General features: G+C 37.7%; 1 protein-coding gene across 1 annotated transcript; it reads left to right on the forward strand.

Annotated features, from left to right (window-relative positions):
- Positions 1–463: 463 nt before the first annotated feature.
- On the forward strand, positions 464–19,099 carry slc39a8 (solute carrier family 39 member 8). Its single transcript, XM_084742466.1, has 8 exons — positions 464–1,033; positions 2,055–2,217; positions 9,183–9,352; positions 9,450–9,572; positions 11,455–11,613; positions 14,343–14,550; positions 16,208–16,392; positions 17,916–19,099. Exons 1-8 carry the CDS (start codon positions 809–811, stop codon positions 18,060–18,062), a joined length of 1,380 nt encoding a protein of 459 aa, XP_084598592.1. The 5' UTR covers positions 464–808; the 3' UTR covers positions 18,063–19,099.
- The last annotated feature ends 1,771 nt before the right edge of the window (positions 19,100–20,870 follow it).

Below are 20,870 nucleotides of genomic sequence, written 5' to 3' on the forward strand. Positions count from 1 at the left end.
TTTTTTTTGTCCATAAAACACTGCTGGAGTTTCACACGAAAATAGCGTTGCAGAATCTTTTAAAAATAAAATGGATGAACTATCCCTTTAAAGCATCACATACACTTAAATGATTTTTTTTTTTTTTTATAAACACTGCTTGTCTCTCTACTCTGCATTGATCATCTGCTGCCACCAGGGGGCGACACGGACACTTAAACACAAACACATGTACTCCTGTTTATCTTTGTTTTTTCTTCCAGCTGTTTCATTATGGAGTTAACGGAGCCCCAGCTGTAAACTGACTCACACTGCGTTATACATCCGGCATTAACGCTGTCACCTTTTACACACACACACACACACACACACACACACACACACACACACACACACACACACACACACACACACAAGTAGGAGGTGTGTTCGCGCGCGCGCGCGTGTGTGTGAGCACGTTGCATACCGAGTGAGAAAGTCAGTCACAAAAGAAAGCATTGAAACGTTTGACTACACGCGGTTGGGCACCTCCATGTTTTCCCTTTATGCCTCTGCAGACCTTGCAGACTTTGAACCTGATCTACCCCCGATAGTCCCGATTGATCAGTCAGCGCGCATAAAAACACGCTGCAGCTCCGAAAATAATTCAATCAAGCCGCAGAAGTTTAAAGGGAGAAACCAGATTTCTGCTCCGACTCTTCTGCTGCTGCTGCCATGCATCTGATCCTCCACGGCTGCGGACAAACTGCGCGGATATCATGACCGTTTTTGCGTTTTGAGCGAAGAAACAGATTTCACTTAGCCAAGGACACAACTTTCAGAACCAGACATGTTTACCTTAACATCTTTTATCACGTGCGTTTTTATTTTTGTTGCAAACGCTCAGAGCACACGCGCGGCTGACCAGGGTGGACAAGGATTTCTGGAGAATATTTTACACTTTTACGGTGAAAATAAGTCGATCTCAACGGAGGATCTGACCGATTTACTGCACTTAATCTCAGCCAGAAGAGCCGAGGCAGTATTTGAAGACAACCCACTGGCAAACCAAGCAGTGAGTATCCTACATACATGAGATATTTATATTTATTACCAGTTTTGTACAGTTTAAACTTATTTATGATAATTTACAGAACTGCTCTTAAGAGAATGGGCTTATAATTGATTTCTCATGTACTTGAAGTTGCACAATGTACAGAAAAGTATTTCTATAGTAATTAGGCAACATAAAAAGTCCTCTACCACTGTAACCTTCACTCTAGGCTTACTTTTTAATAAATTATATGGTTCCTGTTTTAACCCCCTGCCAATAATAACAAAAATAACAACAATAATAACAATAATGACAAAGTATATGTATGTTTTAACAAGATATTTTAACTTTATAACAAGATATGTTAATGTTAGGACTAGATATTTTGCATATATTACATTAGATATTTTCTTGTTATTACAATGTTATGACAAGTTATTTTCATGGTAAAACAAGATATTTTTACATTATAACAGGTATTTTCATGTTAGAGCAAGACATTTTCCCACAATAACAAGATATATTCATAGATATCCACTCACATAATAACGGATATTTTCCTGTAATAACAATATATTTCCACATTATTTTCATGTTATTACAACATACAAACTTAACACATTATAACAAAAAACTTACTGGTGGAACAATATACTATTTATTTAGTTAAATTGTGAAAAGTTTCATATTATAATGTCACTTATAACCACCATGTTATAACATGATAAACACTATGTTGTTATAACAGGAAAAGTTTCTTGTACATATGAAAAGTTTGTATGTTGTAATAACATGACAATATCTTGTAATAATAAACTTTTCACACCTGTTTTTCTTTCCCTGGTGTGGCAGCAATGTGTTTCCATAAATCCCTGCCAATAATAATAATAATAATAATAAAGCTTTATTTATGTATCACATTTCATACAAAAAGATGAAAAAGACAAAAAAAGACAGATGTAGGAAACATGAACATTGAAAAGCACAGCAGGAAGGGTTTTAGAGACAAAAGGACGTCTAACAACATCTTTCTGCCCCTCAGTGTCTCTCAACGGAGCAGATTTTGTCCCACTTTGGACTCAGTAATTTCAGCCAGCTGACTGTGGGACATCTGGGGAGGATCTGCCCTGCCGTGTTGACCCAGGTGCTGCTGCCCTCCTGCCCCTTCGTCGCCCCCACACCTCAGTCCCCTCTCGACTACACTGGTGAGTTGCTTCATCACATCGTTGGTTTATTTGTTCAGACCCCCGCTACGCAAATAATTCACAGTTCATGGAGGTTTGTTGCCTTGAAATCAGGTCCGACACGAACGCTGGAGACTGTTACTCAGCGGCTGTGGACGGTTGATGCTTCTTGACATTTTCTTTTGTTTGTAAAGCCTGAAAAACAAGAGGATGTGTGTTGGCTGAAGTTTCATTTGACTCAGCTGATGTCGAGGGTTCAAATCCGGCCTCGGAGCTGTCAGAGGTCGTCCTTTCTCTCTGTCTCTTATCTTTCCTGTCCCTTTCCACTGTCAACTGTCTGCTGCAGCTGAAACCCCCCATAACAAACTATTGAAACCGCGGAACACTGAACAGCAACTTTTAATTAATGCTTAAGGTATTAACTAATTCCTAATTCCACTAATTCCCACTGTTTTAGAGTTTTTCTTCACCACAAGAAGCCAACAAATGACAGGAAACACTGTACTTAAATATATTAAGTTGAGTGTTGTTAAATTCTGTCATTTTATTACTGCAAGCCAGGGTTACAACATGAAGTAAACTAACTATGACAAGTAATCTGGTACTTTTCAGGTCTCATAAGTTAAAGAAATTTACACAAGTCTCCCTGTTTTCCCTGTTTATATTGTTCCTATTTTTATTTTTATATTTCTCCCGTTTTAATCATTCATTTTTAAATATTTTTGCTCGTTTAAATTTTTATATTATTTTTATTGATGCTTCTTTATATTTTTGCTATCCACATTGCAGTTGTAACACCACCTGTTGTGGGACTAATAAAGGAGTATCGTATCGTATCGTATCGTATCGTATCGTATCGTATCGTGTCTTAAAAGGTGTTGTAAAAGTATGAGAAAAAAATGTTTCCTCTTAGTTTACATGTTCCCTGTTTTTATGCTCATCCCATGTATCATGTAGAGAATAATAATAATAAATGTCATCCACAGACTACAGTGGCACAGAAATTGTTCAAATCAAATCTGGAAATTTAGATAACGAAAAAGAAGAACAAGAATGGAGAATCGATCCTGCATTAACCCACAAAATAAGCTCATTTTGCAGCCGTTACGCAGCTGTCAGTCATATCACACAATGTTGTCTTCTCATGGGATTTATTTCAAGTCAAGTGAAACCCTCCGTCCTTTAGACTCTCAATTTGAGTAAAAAATAACTCACAAAAAAAAACAACTTTTATTAGAGAAAACTGTGGAGTAAACCTCAGGGAGAGCCACAGAGGTGGGATCCCTCTCCCAGGCAGACGTGCAATAGATTGTGCGTTTACAGAACAGGAAAACAAAATGACATTAAATTCAAATTTTGATGACAAAATAACTGATACATATCAGTTATAAAAATGCATGTGAAATATGTGGATCCAGGAAGATGTGTGAGCTGAGCCACAGTCAACCATGAAAACACCGGAGGAGGAGACAGGTCACAGAGAGAGGGGAAGAGAAACACCAACAGAAATCAGAAACATCTTTTATTGTCATTATACTCAAGTACAATGAAACTGCGAATGATTTCTGTCCATGCATAAAAATATAAAACATATAAGAGCAGAAACAGGAGTTAATAGCAGCTTTAAAACAGATTAATGTTTGTGCAGATTCTTCACATTTTGCAGGTTATTTAGAGGTAGCTTTTAAAAAAAACTGAATAAATTGGTGCTGGATCTGTTATTTAGAAATTGTGTCTGTGGATGCTAATGAAATGACTGATATGAACCGTAAGTACTGGGGTTAAAAGATTTTAAGGACAAGACCTAAAACTATTTTGCCAACTGCTGTTTCCAAGTTCATTTTTTAAGCCAGCATTGGCAAGAAGTCCTTAAAGTACTCAGAAAAATGTAAACTTGAACAACAGTTTCATGACAACCGGGCGATCCAGATTGTGCGAAATGATCAAAAGCTCCAGAACTGTTACTAAACTGACCTTGTTTTGCTGTTAGCAAGGTCAAGAATGAGCTCTGAGTCTGGGAGGCTGTTTACACTGGGCATTAACAGGTGTCTTCTTGGGTGATCTGATCCCAAGTAGGCAAGTGTGTGAGTTCACACCTGGTATTAAACGGCTTCTCCACTCATGTCTCGACTGACCACCCATGATCTGATCTCACTACCCTGCTCTATCTGCAAATAAACACGTAGCTGCATCATTTCAGTTTGCAAAGACCAAAAGAGTTATTGCTGTTATTCTGGTGTCCGACAGTGACAGCCAATGCGTGCATGCTGCACGTCTCAGGCAAGAACGTTGCTGTATTCCTATCTTAAATCTCTCTTACTTTCTTCGTACAAAGGGCTCGTATGAACGCGCCACATCAGAATCAGCAAACGCTCCTAACTTTAGTGTAAATGATCCACCTGTGTGTATTTGAGTGCTGATGCATGAGGCTTGTAAATTATCATAATTAATGTCCTAATAATACCATATGAGGCTGCGCTTCCTGCCACATATGTCAGGAAGTGAACTTTGATGGAGGAGGAGGGTTTAAGAGATCCATAAAGAAAAATCTTGTGGAATCGTAATGGAATTAAAGGATCCGCTGAAATGCAGAACGGGAAAAATGTAGTGTTACCTGAGGGTTAGACTCTCAGTGAAATAAAGAGGAAACGTCTCAATATGAAAATGGCTTCAAAGAAAAGAAAGACTCGCCACAGCAAGGGGCGATCGATGACTGCAGCGGTAAGAACGGGTGAAGGGGAAGATTCGGGCCTTCATCTCTGTCCTGTATTTAGGCTATTCTATCACAATATACGCCTGACAGGTGGTAATAATATATCATTAAATTAATGATGTTTGGATGACAGCAGACTGACTGCACGTGACTCCACTCGTAAATTATGCTCATATCTAAAAATACAAGAAAATCGGTGAATGCCAGAAGTTCTCTTAAATCACTTGTACGCTCCACGTAAGAACAAATCTGTTCGTACGAGTGTTTCCTGCGTGAGCCCCAATGTTTTTTGGATGGAGAAAGAAATAACTGGGTTTCCTTTTAGCTCAGTTGGTGGAGAAGCCGGGAGTCAAACAAACAGATCACAAAGAACGAAACAACTTAATGTTTTGCATTTAATGCCAAATTTGCAAAAGGGCACAGATGATAAGGAATTTACTGCGGCTGTTTCACCTCGCTCAGCAAGTCTGAAAATTGTGCAACACCGGGCATGTTGTGGTTACTGTATCAGTGGTTAAATCAGTAAAAACACGAACATCTGCTGCTTATCTTGGCAGGTGAGAGAGACCAAACACGTAATTTACGTCTCAGCAAACCAAATGGAAATCAGACAGCTGTTTTGTGTGGACTTAGCAGGACGTCATTCGAGTACGCAGACCATCAGTGTGGTCCAGGACAAATTGCGCACTCGCTGCTGAAAGGATGTGGTCACATGCGGCCCAGAACCACATCAGAATGTGGTCTGAGCGATCAGATCTCAAAATGTGTCTTCAGTGTGTCTCGGGTGCGTTCACACCTGTACTTAAAGCTGTCCACTTGTGATCAGATCGGCCAGGATGTATTATAATACCGGCTGTAAACAGGGAGACTACTTTCACCACCAGAAAGTAAAACTGTAAACAGTTAAACATCAAACTCTCTAACAAAACCCACAGAGGTGACAAAAGTGCACACATTCTTTACTCAGGTAGAAGTACAGATACTGTACTAAAAAAAATTACTCTGGTAAAAGTTGGTAAAACTTCTTTACTCAAGTAAAAATGAAAAAATTCAGGCTCTGAAATGTATTCAACATATAAAAATGAAAATCTGCCCTCTGAAGGACATTTCTACTGTGCAAAGCTTCTGAACCTCACCTTTTCTCTGCAGTCAGATTTTTCTCTTTTATTTCATCTTTTATGCCTTTTTGTCTGGTTTCGTCTTTTTTCTCCTGTCACATCTTTTATGTCGTTTTTATCTTGTTACATATTTTTTCTCTTGTCAAGTGCTATTATGTCTTTTTTTCTTTTGTCACATCTTTTATCCCATTTTTGTTTTGTTCCGTCTTTTATGTCTCTTTTGTTTTGTTACGTCTTTTAAGTAGTTTTTGTCTTGTTACGTCATTTTTGTCTTGTTATGTCTTTTTCCACTTGTCAAGTCTGTTTCGTCTTGTTACGTCTTTTCTGCCGTGTATGATATTCACTGATGGATACACCAAAAGAATAATTTTCCTCAAATGCTTTAAAACTAAAGTAACGTGTCTGTTTAGAGAATGTAAGGAGCAGAAAGTACAGATATTTCTGTTCAAATGTAGGAAGTAAAAGTAAAAAGTTGTCTGAAAAATCAATACTGATACCTAAAAAATCTACTTAAGTACAGTAACAAAGTATTTGTACTTAGTTAGTTCCCAGAATTGCCATGCATTTCCATTATTCTTTATCCTCATCATCAGGGATTGTGTATAAAATAAGGATATTTCTGATGTATGATTCATGCATAAGGATGACGCTTGCATTTATAACTTTGACCTCCTTGTCCTATTTGCGCCGATGAACTATTGAATAGTGCATGACTCTTTGGACTCTTACTATAGTACATCTGATATCCATGTGATTTGATGTGTTCACAACCAGTCCTCTTTTGAGACACGTGGAAGACAACCCTCCCCCTGTTCCTCAAAAAAGAGCGAGCCATGATTTAGTTTGCACGCTGCACGTAAGTCCTTGCAGGAGTTGGTTAAATATAAATGTTTAGGGTTTTATTCAGCAACAGGATGTGCTGTATGAGTACATTTTTTAATATGACTTAATCACTGGTTATCAGGAGGTGGAGCAGGAGGACAGCTTCTTTGTCTGATGGGTTGTAAATGAAAATGGAACCTGGAACCTTTGTCTCAACTCATCATCCTCTATCTCATCCCTCGATTTTATTACTTATCTATTTCCGCTCATATAAAGTCATCTCCCGTGGAAGCGATATAACTCTTCACGACGTCCAGGGTTGACTCACAGAGCTGCTGACCTCTCAGTTTCACTGTCACACACTCCTCCTCGGTGCTGTTGACGCAGTTACAGCCAACTGTGACTGTTGTTCAGAGTGATGCACGCTGGTTCTTTGCCGGCCTCATGAACAGAGTTTCTCCTCAAATAACAAATAACATGTTTTGTTCGGTTAAATGTGTCTTTTTGATAATAAATAGGTCAAAATGTAGGGTTTCAAGTTGCAAATCTTCCAGGAAACTGTGCCTTTGGAGAACTGGTTCTGCCTTAAAAAATTCCAAATAAGGCTACATAACAAAGATGCAATAACAGAAAAGATTAGTTTCCAAATTTTTGTCTCTATTACGCAGAAAATCATCTTGTCAGTGGCAAAACACTGAGTTGTGTTGTGTGAAAAGTCGGCTCAGTGTTTGCCTGCTCACTAACCAGGAGGCCAATTCAACACTCAACAAAATACACAACATTTTTACTACCGATGGATATGTTTCACATATTTATTGTTATTTTATTATTGAGGACAATTTATGTGTGCATAATATTTATGCATGTGTGTTTATTTGCATGCATGCAAGTAGTCTTTATGTATGTTTATGGATGTGCATCTGCTCCTCTGTCTGTGTCACATCCGTGTGCATGTGTGCATAACTAGAGATGATCACACATTTTTTTTTGTGTGTATATGGGTCATTCCCCCGAGCTGTGTGTCGAACAACCAGATGATAACAAATAGAAGACGTTTGGTGGGTTGCTAACAATGCAGAGGAGGGGGAATGTCTTCACACATCAATGAATTTTTCCTGCAACCTTCCAAATTATTAAATTAATCATGTCTTTTCAGACTTTTTCCACAATGATCACAGCACTGGGGGCGACTCATGTGACACCTCAATGACTTCTTATTTTCCATTTAACTTTTTTCTTTCCATACTTTTTAAAAACACAGTGTTACTGTATCAGTGGATGTCCACAGAAAGCCGTGAAGAAGAGTACACTTGTTTTCTTTGTCCTTTTTCACCTCAGGGAGGGAAGTGAAGAGGCGAGTAATGTTGCTGTTTGTTAACCACCTCAATGTTTTGTGTCTTTTTTTTCTTGAGAAAGTTGTTAAGTCTTCTGCTTCCCACCTCTGTTGCTTGGAGCTGGATTAATGGGATTGTATTTTCCCTGAGTTACGCCTTACAGGCAGCAGTCACTCTGAGCTTGTGCATAGCTTGCCCAGCTCCTCTTTGGCTATGTATGGGTCACTGAGTTTAGGATCTGCTAATATTGGCTGGATTGCAAATGCAGCCTGAGAGGAAGTCTCGCCTCATATACTCAACTCAGGGTGGAAAAAAAGTGTCAAAATAGTAAGCTGCCTACCACAGCGTTAAAATCATGCAGGATGTTTATTTTCAGCATAATGTAATTCAGATGGTTTAAGAGAAGACTAGACTTCTGCTCCTGTTCAGTAGCAACAGTTTGTTTCTAATGATCAGAAGGAGAATTGGTAGAAAAGATGTGCAGGAATACTGTATTTAACTATATAATAGTAAAAAAATAAAGATAGGAGCTCAAAGGAACAGAAATTTAAATCACATTAACAAAAAAACTCAAGTCAGGTCCCATTATTTCCTAAAAAAAAAAAGAGGCAGAAACACAATAGAAATAAGCCTAAAGAACTAAAGAGGACAAAACAAACTTCACTTTGGGGTTACCTTAAATCTTATACGGCTCAGTTTTTACATTTGTTGTTTCAAACACATTTGTGAGAAAGCAAATTTTTATTCCACGGTAATGAATAGATGAAGAATCAGCAGAAAAGATGAGCAGTGATACTGTATTTAACTATAACTGAGTAAATTAAAGAGCTCAAAAGAAGAGAAAATCAACAGAAACTTCAACCACATGAACAGAAAATTTAAGTTAAGTCACACTACCTCCTTAAAAGGATGCAGAAACACCACAGACACAAACATAAAGAATTAAAGATGCTAACAAAAGTGTAAATAACGGTGTGTTGTTGATTTCCCCCCTGACAGTGTGGGGTTATGGGTTTCTGGCCGTCACTGTGATCAACCTGGCGTCTCTGCTCGGCCTCCTGCTGATCCCCTTCACCAAGAAGTCCTACTTCCCCAAAGTGCTGACGTTCTTCATCGGCCTGGCCATCGGCACGCTCTTCTCCAACGCCGTCCTTCAGCTCATACCAGAGGTCTGTAAGGGGAGGAGCGGGTAAAATGCAGCCAGGTCAACAAAAGCACATTAAGGATGTATTTTTATGCCACTAACGTTCTCCTGTTCACCCACAGGCCCTTGGTTTCGACCCCAAAGCAGACAACTATGTGGCGAATGCAGTTGGAATATTTGGAGGGTTTTATATCCTATTCTTCATGGAGAAGATCTTGAAAATGGCTCTAAAATTAGAGCACGAGGTGAGGTAACAGTGCAGTCAGTGAGTTTATCAGGTACAAAGCACTTTTCTGTAATTGCAGAGTGATATCCTTCATTCCGGTTGTATAAGTGACAGTGATTATCCCTGATTTATTGGATAATTTGGCTGCTAATTATAGTTTCTACTTGACGACATAAACTTTATGGGAGTCATGTTTATAGGCCTACATTTTAAGCTTTCACAGATTGTGACCTTCAGTAATGTACGTCTTACATGACTGCAAAGAGTCCTAATGTTCTCACACAGAGCTCTTAAAATCAGGCACAACAGAATTTTAAAGGCATAAAAGCAGTTTTTATGAAAGTAGGAGAGTAAAGCTTTACAGTAAAATTCAAAATTAGTTTGACATTTTTGGAAATACAGTTATTTACTTTGTTGCAGAGAACTGGATGAAATATTAAACTCACTCTTGTTTGTATATGAAGCTATATGAGCACCAGCTTAGCTTTGAATAACCCCTCTTAAAACCACAATTTGTCTTTTCACACTTTGCATTTTGTCCAGATTTAACAAATGAAATATAACATGTACATTTTTGAGCTTTAGAGGTGTTTGTAATTAGATTTGATCACCTTTGGATCGAGCCGGCCTCGGCAAGAAAGCAAATGAGCAGATTTACAAAATGATGAACGAAGACTCTGCCGGCGCCTGATGTTTCCAAAAAATGTGTCACCATATTGATCAAACCTCTTATTTCTTACTGAGCCTGTACACAATGCTGTTTTTACCCACACCAGTAGCATTTCCCTAAGGATGATCGGTTTGTTCCCAACCGCTGATCCTGAATGAAATGTCTCAGTAACTATGGGATGGATTGCCATGAATTCATGTACAGACATAAGTGGTCCCTGGAGGATGAATCCCACTGACTGAAACACTGAAACGCATTCATGTCCCCCTCACGATGAATGGTAAAAACTTCTGATCTTTTCCTCCAGTGACATCATCAGGTCCAAATTTTCATTCCTCTAATACCTGATTTAATTCTTGGTTGGTTTAAATATCTGCTACACTAATTTCCCATCATCCTCAGCTGTAATTTTGACCATGGTAATCATTATACCTGCTGAACATCAAGCACAGCATGCTGATGTTAACATTCAGCTCAAAACACCGCTGTGACTAATTACAGCCTCACAGAGCTGCTGGCGTAACCGCAGACCACAGAGTGATACGGGAGTGAAGTTTCCTGTCTCACCTGTTGCCTGTACTGTAGTGCGCAAAGTCAGCACAAAATACATATTTTAATTCTCATTTAGGACCTTCTCTTAAAAGGCAACATTTTAATCTACAAGATCTTCCTCAGACAAATCATCCTGCTTTCTCATTTATCTGAGCTTAACAGTGTCCCGACTTTTCTCCTTTGTAAATTCCAGTAATATATTTTGTCTTGCACCTGAATATTTTTGTGTGGATGTGTGCAGACTTGGTCCCTCCTCTGAAAAAGTTTTTAAACTTTCAATACTCAAGCTCCAACATTAACACAAATGACTCAAAATGACTCAGGTGTCATTCATTCACACTTTGGTGCAGGTTATGAATGATGAAGTGTACTAAAGAAATATATGGGCAAAATAAAGGGGATTTTGTCACTGCAGAGTATCGTCAACCATCATTTTTTCAAGTTTCCACTGGCACAGTTTCAAAACTTGAGTCCTGAAATCTCGAAACCAGACTTTATAGTATCATTTTAAATCTTTGCTTTGAATATTTGAAGCCTAGTTTGACATTTTTGTGTTGAAATCCTCAAATATGACAACAAGAAAACCTGGTTTCTGTGTTTTTGTGCTGATTCCCTGTTCCCGGACATCCAGTCTTAACTGACTCCCGTGTCTCTCTCTCTCTCTCTCTCTCGTCCTCAGCACGGCCACAGCCACTTTGCTCCCGCAGAGCCGCTTCCAGAAAACTCCCTCCACAACGGAGACATCCTGGAGAAGAAGGACTCCATCGTCCTGACCGGCATCAACACCATCGCCACGGACAAGAGCAGCCCAAACCCAGAACCCGCGACATCTTCTCAGGTAACAGGGCCCACTCACATCATCAACTTTTACCTCTGGTAATAAGCTAGAAAGGCACGGGCGAAATGCATCAGAATGTGAAAAATGAATGAATGAAAATACACATAATTTGTGCTTGATCTGCTCCAAAATTTAACAGGTTCTTCCTCGGCCCATGCTTCGCATTTCTACCAAGTTTCATGAAACTTGGTCCAGTAGCTTTTCTGTAATCCTGCTGACAAACAAGCAAACCAAACCAAGAAACATAACCTAAATATAATAAATATAGAAGCTGGACTAAAATAAGTCCACCTTTTGGGATTGATCAGCTCTCCCTGTTTATGTCATCTTAACCTACACAGTAAGCAACCTTGTACTCAATCGTGTTTTATCTAAAGAGTAGCAGTAGTATTTCTGAAGATAAGCTCATTTAAACAGTGAGTCGTTGCTGAAATCTTATCTTAAGCGCTGGTAATTATTTGCTTGATAGAGATTTACTGTCCACCACTGTTCACTATCACAAAACACACCTGACAGGAATTCATCAGGGAATATAAGTTAATGTCTCTAATTTAAACATCACTAATGCAATGAGTGGAAATGTGCAAACGTAAACAGTTTTTATAAAGACGATGAAGCATTTAGGACGTGGTGATATCTTCTTTAGTGTTCTACAGGCTCAGGTGTTTAATTTTTTTCCTATTAGTCATTTATTGAGCTGTTATCGGTGACACAGGGCGTTTGGAGCCACTGTTAATATTTAACAGTGAAATCTCTCGTGTCCTATGGAGTAGTCAGGCTTTGAAGGGATCAAAAAATGCTCAACAAACAGACACGCCGCTGCTGTCACAGAGGGATCCAGCAGTGAAACCAAGCCTAAGGCCTCAGATCCTTCCCCTCCTGGTTAAATGCTGGAATTGTCCGACCCGGGCACAAAGACTCCTTGTTTGGCCGCTGGCTAATAAAAGGGGCGTTTTGTCGCCGCGGAGTATCTTCAACCAGGGTCCAAATGCTCTGTTTATGTCCGCCTTTTCTCAGGTTTCCCATTAAAAACACTCGTGCCATTATATTTGTAATCGAAGAGTTCCACTGCGAATGTTGCACGTTCATTTAAGGAAAATATTTCCTGTATTTGATTATCAGGATCTTTTACAGTCTGTGGATCCAAGATGGACACGCTTAGTTGATAAAAGCCTTTAGTGAGTAAGATTTCCTCAAAGTCTTTATTTTTAGATGTTAGTAACACGGTTCTTTGGACGGCAACAACTCTGTCTGTCACCACCAAACAAAATTTCTCTTATTTTTGATCATGTCCATGATTTGTTCTGATTTTGTAAGAACCCACTGATTTCTGCGATTTACAAATGTTTTATTTTTTCTCTTCTCTTAAGCAAGAAAAAATGTTACAACTGGTCAAGAGCCCTGTTTACGAGAAAACATCTTTGTTTGTCCAACATAAGGAAACAAATTTAGAAATGATTTAAGTATCTATAATTATTAGTTATACTACTAATAATAAAAAATAATATTATAATAATTATTAGTTATGCTAATAATTATTGTTGTACACATACATTTTGAAAGGCGTCTTCCCACGTCTATTTCCTTCTTCATAAATTTGACCTACTTTATTTTGCCTTAAATTCAGTATTCTAGGGGTTTTAGACCAGTCACCCAAACACTGGGTTGTGTCCCAAAAGTGGGTCCTGGGAGATTTTAGTTGGGTCCTCTAAAAACTTAAAGACTATGGAAGAAATTCTGCAAAATTTAAGATTTATATCTGCAGTACACCTTTTAAAAAGCATTTAAAATGTGTTTATTGTTTTACTGACGAGAGGAAAAAACAATGTCACATTTATTAAGGAGGCTAAAATGTTTTATACTGTAAAAACAAAAAAGTTGCTAAATTTCAAGGCAGCTTATTTCATTAGATTTTTGAGTTTTGAGCCCAAGTCAAACTTTTAAATAAAAAAAAAAAGTTTTACCAAGTGATAATGAGATAGGAAATAAAAAATAAAAAGATTGAAACGGCCTGTTAACTCAACACAAATGCATTTATTTTTTATTTATAAAGTATTTAATGTGTACATGCATTGCCAAGATAATATATGATGATGTGGAAATGTTTGTAACAATGGGCAGCGTTCATTAATGCACAAATTAACTTCATTTATGATTAATAAGGCCTGTTGTGAACTGGGTCACGATGGTTTGTCAGTTTTAAGTCCCCAGAAAAAAAGTTTGGGAAACACAGTTTTTGATTGTTTGTTGAACAAAATCTGTGGAGAGCAGAAAACGACATAATGCAATAAAATGTTATCAGACAAGTTGAAAAGTGAACTAAATGCATTAATAAATACTATTGTTAGTTAGATCTTTAAAGTAAAAGTTTAAAAATAAATATAAAGATTTTCTTTTGAGCCCTGATCAGTTGGTAAACTTTATTTTCCTTTATCACCAAGCATTTAACTCATCTACTCACTCGCTCTGTGTCCCCCTGCTGTCACAGCATTTAGAACATGTTACAAATGTTTTGCCATTTTCCAGGTGTTTTAATTCTCTGTATCTGGACTCCATAGACGTCTTCACTACTTGTTTTGACTAACGGTCTAAAACCCCTAAAATATTGAATTTAAGATTATATAAAACAGATAAAAGCAAATCCACATTGTTTACAGATGATTCTTCTTCAGTATAATCAGTCAGTAGCATGAGTCGTGTGTCTTTAATCTGTCCTGTCCCTCTTCCAGGACATCCAGGGGTCTGCTGTGATGTGCCACTGGCTGCGTGGGAAACGCATCTCCAGCATCAAGACGGTGGCGTGGATGATAACCCTGAGTGACGCCCTGCACAACTTCATCGACGGTCTCGCCATCGGTGCCTCGTTCACCGTGTCTGTGCTGACCGGGTTCAGTACGTCCTTCGCCATCGTGTGCGAGGAGTTTCCACATGAGCTGGGTGAGTGATGCTTTTATCCTGCTCAACTCCACCTGAAGGTCAGTCAGCGCAAGCATTGTTCAAACACACAGAACATTACTTTAAATTCAGGCTGAACTTTGGGGAAATGTTCATATAATAACTCTAAAATTCAGTGTCATGATGCAGACATAAAGAACAGAGTCTCAGGTTAAAATTTAAATCACCGTAGATATCACATAACTTCAATGAAGAGCTGGAGCAAACTTAAACAGAATACATGATTCTGTGAGACAGGGTGGAATGAAATGAAAAATCTAACAATCTAAAGCTTTATTGTGCACATATAAGTAATTTTACTTTACATATCTGTCAGTGCACAGAGGTATAGAGATATAAATAAGAACTGAGAACAAAGATAACAAAGTTAGACAAATAGCAGGGAAAAGTAGAGAGGACTGTTATGTAGACAAGAATGTGGAAAAAAGTGTATATAAATAGTAAGCATCAGTATCCAACAGCTTTAATAAAAATTCAATGTACAGTTGAAGTGTTTTGTGAGGTGTAAACATCACAAATAGTGCAAAATATTTTAATATTGAATGGATATGCATGGACAGGACAGTATATGCATGCATACATGTCTGTACACGCTGTGCATGATTTATATCGACAGTGACGGTGCATGATGTGCACAAGTTGAAAACGGGGGAGAGCATTTAAACTGTAAAAATATATAATCTATGAACATAAAAGGAAGCTGTTTAAGAGGAAATTAAACAGGAAAACTGGATTAAACAGTTTTATCTTTTCACTCAAACTAGTGTCTAAAAGAATCTGTGATCTTTACTGACCTCTGTTGTCATGCTGCAGAATTGCACCAAAACTTTTATCTCCTGTCAGGTTTTGTAACCCCATGTACCGAATATAAATAAACAAAAGTAACCACCTGTAATATAATCCAGTAAAACAGTCATAAGATATTTCTTTATAAGTCCCATAACAGGGAAATTTGCAGAAATTTGCAGTAATGTAAGAAATATTGTCTCTGTTTCTGAGGCTTTGAGACAATATATGTAAATAAAGTGGACGATATTAGAAACACCTTAAAATATGAAGTCCAAGGCAACTCTATTGCTTTACATTTAAATGTACGTGTGTTTCTGCTCTTCTGGTCACATAAATATAAAGTTACAAAAAATATGATTAATCTTTATAACATATTTTTGGACATTTTTATCTGTATTAAACAGCTGATAGTTGATGGCACTTACTTGAATGTATATGTGTTACTGGGAGTTTATAACCAGTTATAAAACAGTCTCAATTTAATACTGACTCTAAATGACCAACATGAGAGAAAACACCAAAATCAATCACAATCACAATATGAAAGTTTCTTTTAGCTGCTTTAAGTAAAAGTTTTCAGCAAAATGTATAAAAATTAAAAGTATGGTCAGTGTTTTACGATTAAACACTACTTTATATATACATAAAGATTTAGTAATTTGGGGTAGAACTCTCTAATTGACCTGCACAGATTAATATTTCAGTTATGTCACATTTTTTTTTTTTTTTAATCAATCAGTTACACAAGCTATTTTTTTTTTTTTCACACATTGCTCCTGAAATAATGCTGAAACGTCTCGTTTTACATGATAATTTGAGGAATTTTTCTTGTGTTTTGTTCCCTCTGCAGGTGACTTTGTCATCCTGCTGAACGCTGGTATGACCATCCCACAGGCCATTTTCTTCAACCTGCTCTCAGCGGTGTCGTGTTACATCGGTCTGGTGTTTGGCGTCCTGCTCGGGAGCAACTTCGCCCCCAATGCAATCTTTGCCATCGCAGGAGGAATGTTCCTGTACATTGCACTGGCAGACATGGTGAGTTAGGTTACACTACCTGAGGATACTCTACATACTGCGGATTGCTGCTCATTTTTTGCATTTTTATTTGTATAAATCAAGTTCCTTCATGGGATCAGACAATTCCTTTTTGTCTGATCCTATGAAAAGACCAAAAATTCAGCATGTTTTCCTAAAACGTTCCCACATCCCTACTCTGTCTCTGGCACTCAGCCCACTGGTTCCTACTGTAGATGTAAACCTTTAAAGCTGCTATGATCAACTTTTTATTCAACAGTGGATCAAATGACTACATGTATGATACTCATAGTGACAAATCACCTGACACTGTAGTTCCCCTCAGCTCCACTGAGCCTTTTAGCATCTTTCAGGTCATAGTCAAAGTCCATCAAAGTCGGACTCTCAATAATGATAATATCGGGTTGTTTCTGTCTATATCTTCTGGTAATATTCCCAGTATAAAGTAAGATGGTTTTAAGGGCAGTTCTATGTCTAAACATTTTTATATTCTTGAAGTTTCGTTGTGTGGTCTCCTGCCAGGCCGCAGCCCCCCTGGCACCAATCGGTGGTGCCTCCAGATGTTGAGGTGATAAGAGGAGTTCTGAAAAACCTCATCCTGACTTTCAAGTCAAACTGCTTCCACGTGGGGCAGTGGGTTATTTTATGTCCCTCTCTGCACGATAGTTCCCAATTTTTATCTGAAATGATCCAGTTCCCATTTTTTTATTCATATCTAAGTTGTTGTTCCTCTTGTAATATCTTATGCATGTGTGATATGATCCTCTCTTTAATAGTACCTTTAATTGTCAGCATAAAGAAATGTTCCATGTTAGACGGTGATGTACAAAGTCCCAAAATATTTTAAAAAATTGGGTAGATGGTTCATAATGTCAGTTTGGTTTTTACATAAAAAGCTAAGAGCTGTTACCAGCTTGCAGAGACACCATGAACGTATTTTTCTGTGGCATTGCTTTTTATCGTTAAGTGTGTCTCAATGAGCATCTGTTTGCCATTGTGCCCTGAGTGTGTGAGCTGAATAATCTTCCTTAGGCTTCATGCCATTGTGGTAAAACATGCTGAGTAAACAAATCAAAGAGTGGCTCAGGGGCCTGTGACAACCGTAAGGCGGTAATTCTAGTTGACAATCAACTCTTGGCCCTCAGATTTATTTTGTGAGTAAGTAACAGGCTCTGGGAATCATTGTTCAAAGTGATGGTTTTGGTCTTTTTGTGGGATTTATTGACAGTAAGATAAATTCTCTGTGACAAGGCTGAAACTATGACCTTTTTTGACCCACGTCAAACATGTGATTTTAGATAGTTTCATCAGCAGCCAGCTGATGAGAACTTGTGGTCTTTTCTCCAGTTTCATTACATGGGAACAATAAAATAACTGTAGCCACACAAACCAACCTATTCACACTTCTTGTTTGTATAGTATGACTTCCCATTTATGTGGATTTTTCAACAATAAGACCAGTGTATGATTTCTGTTAGGGGTTGTGCCTGAGACAGATATCTGATTGTCATTCTTTGTCACAGTTTCCAGAGATGGAGAGCATAGCCCGGGAACAGAGGCGGACGTCCGAGAAGATCGTCTTCTTCCTGATCCAGAACGCGGGGCTGCTCACCGGCTTCACCATCATCCTGCTGATCACCATGTTCGCGGGTCAAATCAACCTGGGATAGAAGGGAGTAGGATCACAAACTAGAAATTAAAATGAATAAATGAGCTGCTTCCATTTCTGCTCGCTCGGCTGGGCAGGAAAGTGAATGTAAAGTGAATGTTTTGTACAAACAAAACGTTTAAAGGAAAAATAATGCTTTTATATGTATGTTTTGACTATCAATTTAGTGAAACATGTACTCCATATAAAAAGGGAAATCTTTGCAATCATTTGATGTATGAACTCTAGTCAAATTTGTTTTAAGGAGACAATAAATTATTTTTTCAGTCTTCAAATAGTGTGAAATATCTTACATTTATTGTACCTCAGTGATGCTGTAGTGTAAACAAACATGAGCTGTGTTATTGTGACAACAGTTACTGTTTTGCCTTTTACGGCGGCAGTGTTCAACCTCAGAGTTTTGTGACCTCTATGACCGTCACTGGTTCTCTTTTTTTTGTGTGTCTTTTTGAGTCTAGTATTTGGCTTTCAGCTGCTGTTAAGATGTCAACGAAACCTGCGGGACTCGCAGATTGTGCTCCCACAAGACAAAGTATGACAAAAATCACCACTATGACTTTAAATGATATAAGCTTTAATGAGCTCTGTTGTCAGTGCAGTACATCGTATTTGCTCTCTGTCAAGGTCGCTTTATGTCCGTTACATAATGCATTGTATGTTTTTCCCCTCAGGGTTTTATTACGTTGAAAGCTTCTGTCAGTGGCTGTATGATTAGTACAGTAACCAGCAGGATGCCACTATACCAAAGACAAATCAAAGAAACTTATCAACAACGCAATTATGTACAATATGTGCCTTTTATCCTTCAACCTTTGTCCTGGTTTATTCCTTGTATTCTGTTTAATTCTCTCAAAATGATATTCTCTTTGAATGTAAACCACTTCATTATTTAAACTTGATTTTATAAAAGCAACCACCAAATTATTCTTTACAGTTTTTACTTTATGATTTTTGTGTAATTAAGATTTTCATTGTATATTTTATTGGATGTAAAAGTAAAAAAGAAACAGTGAAAATATGCTGTTTTTATGGCATGCATATTGTTTGGATATTTTATTATATAAAATTAGAAATTGCCAATCTTGTAATATAGGTCAGCGGTTCCCAACCAGGAGTCTGGAACACCCACAGCTGGTTGAAGATGAAGTTTAGTTTATTGAGTTTATTTATAAAAGGACAGTGTGCAGTGACATTAATCATTTACATGAAATGAAACCATGGTTGCACCAGATTTGACGATGTTTATTTTCAACCATTGTTCTACACATAATAAGCAGATGCAATAAATATAATGTAAAGTGCAACACAGAATACAGTAAATACAGGTGCTTTACATCATAAGAACAGCTGGTACACACTGCACAGTGCAAGTATGACATGAAATGCACAATGACTACATTTTTAAAGTGTCAGATGAGTGATTTATTCTGTCCTTTAGTGTTAACATTTAGCGTATGAATTATTGGATAATGTACCTTTTCGGGGCTCTAATAAATATATTTTTCATCAACAAACAGTCTGAACAATTACAATGCAGAGCACAAACACAAAAAAGGAGGAAGAGAGAAATTAAATTTTAAAAAACCCTATTATATCCTTATTTTTACATGATCATAAATATTTTGATTTATTAACTTAAAACACATTCCACATTTTCCAAAACTTTCTAGATCGTTTTTGTGAAATAGCTTCTCTTAAAATAAAAAGTTATTCCGTTCAGCCATTGGGAAATTTCACAGATTGTTTGTTTCATGAGGAGTGTTCAATCACAACAAAACAAAATATCTCTTTCTTTGAACCAGTCACAATCTGTAGACATACAAGTGGTGACAAGTGGTTGCAAGTCGATTGTTTTGTTTGCTGTGAGGGGTCACTCACAAACTAAAAAGACTGGCAAACACATCTGTAGACAATCATTAGATTGAAAATAAACATCCCTCTGGCATATGTAAACAGATGACTAGATAAGTATACATGGTCTTATTTCTTTATATCTTTCTATTTAATAATATCAATGAGAACATGAGAATAAGAATTTAAATGGGAACAAGTAAAAGAAAAAGAAGAGTTATATAAACTGCCAAACTATTGCCAGTTTCAATAGGTCCCTTACACCAAACAAAATTATGCAGACAGTCAGCAAGTGGCATCCAATCCGCAGTAAACAGGAAGCAGTGCAAGATGCGTTCAATGACAGCGTGTAGCTCGTAATTATTTAGTTAATTATTATTATCGGTAGAATTATGAACAGCCTCGTGAGAAAACACATCAGGTCAGCAGCCTGGTTGCCATTTTGGGTCGAATATACCATGGATGTTAAGCTGTGATAATTTAGAAGTCTCAACAATCTTAAGGTAAAATGGAGGTGTCTAAAACAACGCATATCAGACGAGCCATTGGAGTTTCCCACTCTGTTTATATCCCTGAAAGCAGCCTACCAGAGGTGGGGAAGTAGTAGCCAAATGAAATGAGACGATTTTGACTTGTGGCAACTTTCTTGAGCTCAGCACATCCTTACTCTGCTGCCAGGCATTAAAATAAAATACGTAAGTCATGTTTATTTAACCTGTTTGTTCTTTACAGAGAATCTTAAAGCAAATTAAATCACAGAAATCAGATCAAACCCGTGGTAGCTTTGTGAGGCCAGCAATGATGCTAGCTGCTGTTAGCTAGCTAATCAGTGGGATTAACGTTAGCCGAAGTCTTGTAACCTTTGAGCGTTTTCTTAACGTACACACGTACTTTGTGTTTTGAATATTAATTTTGTTTAATATTGAATGATTAGGTGGTGAAGTTGGTCGTTGGCTAG

This window comes from Lutjanus erythropterus, chromosome 18, assembly GCF_056507025.1.
Source record: "Lutjanus erythropterus isolate fLutEry1 chromosome 18, fLutEry1.hap2, whole genome shotgun sequence".
NCBI lineage: Eukaryota > Metazoa > Chordata > Actinopteri > Lutjaniformes > Lutjanidae > Lutjanus > Lutjanus erythropterus.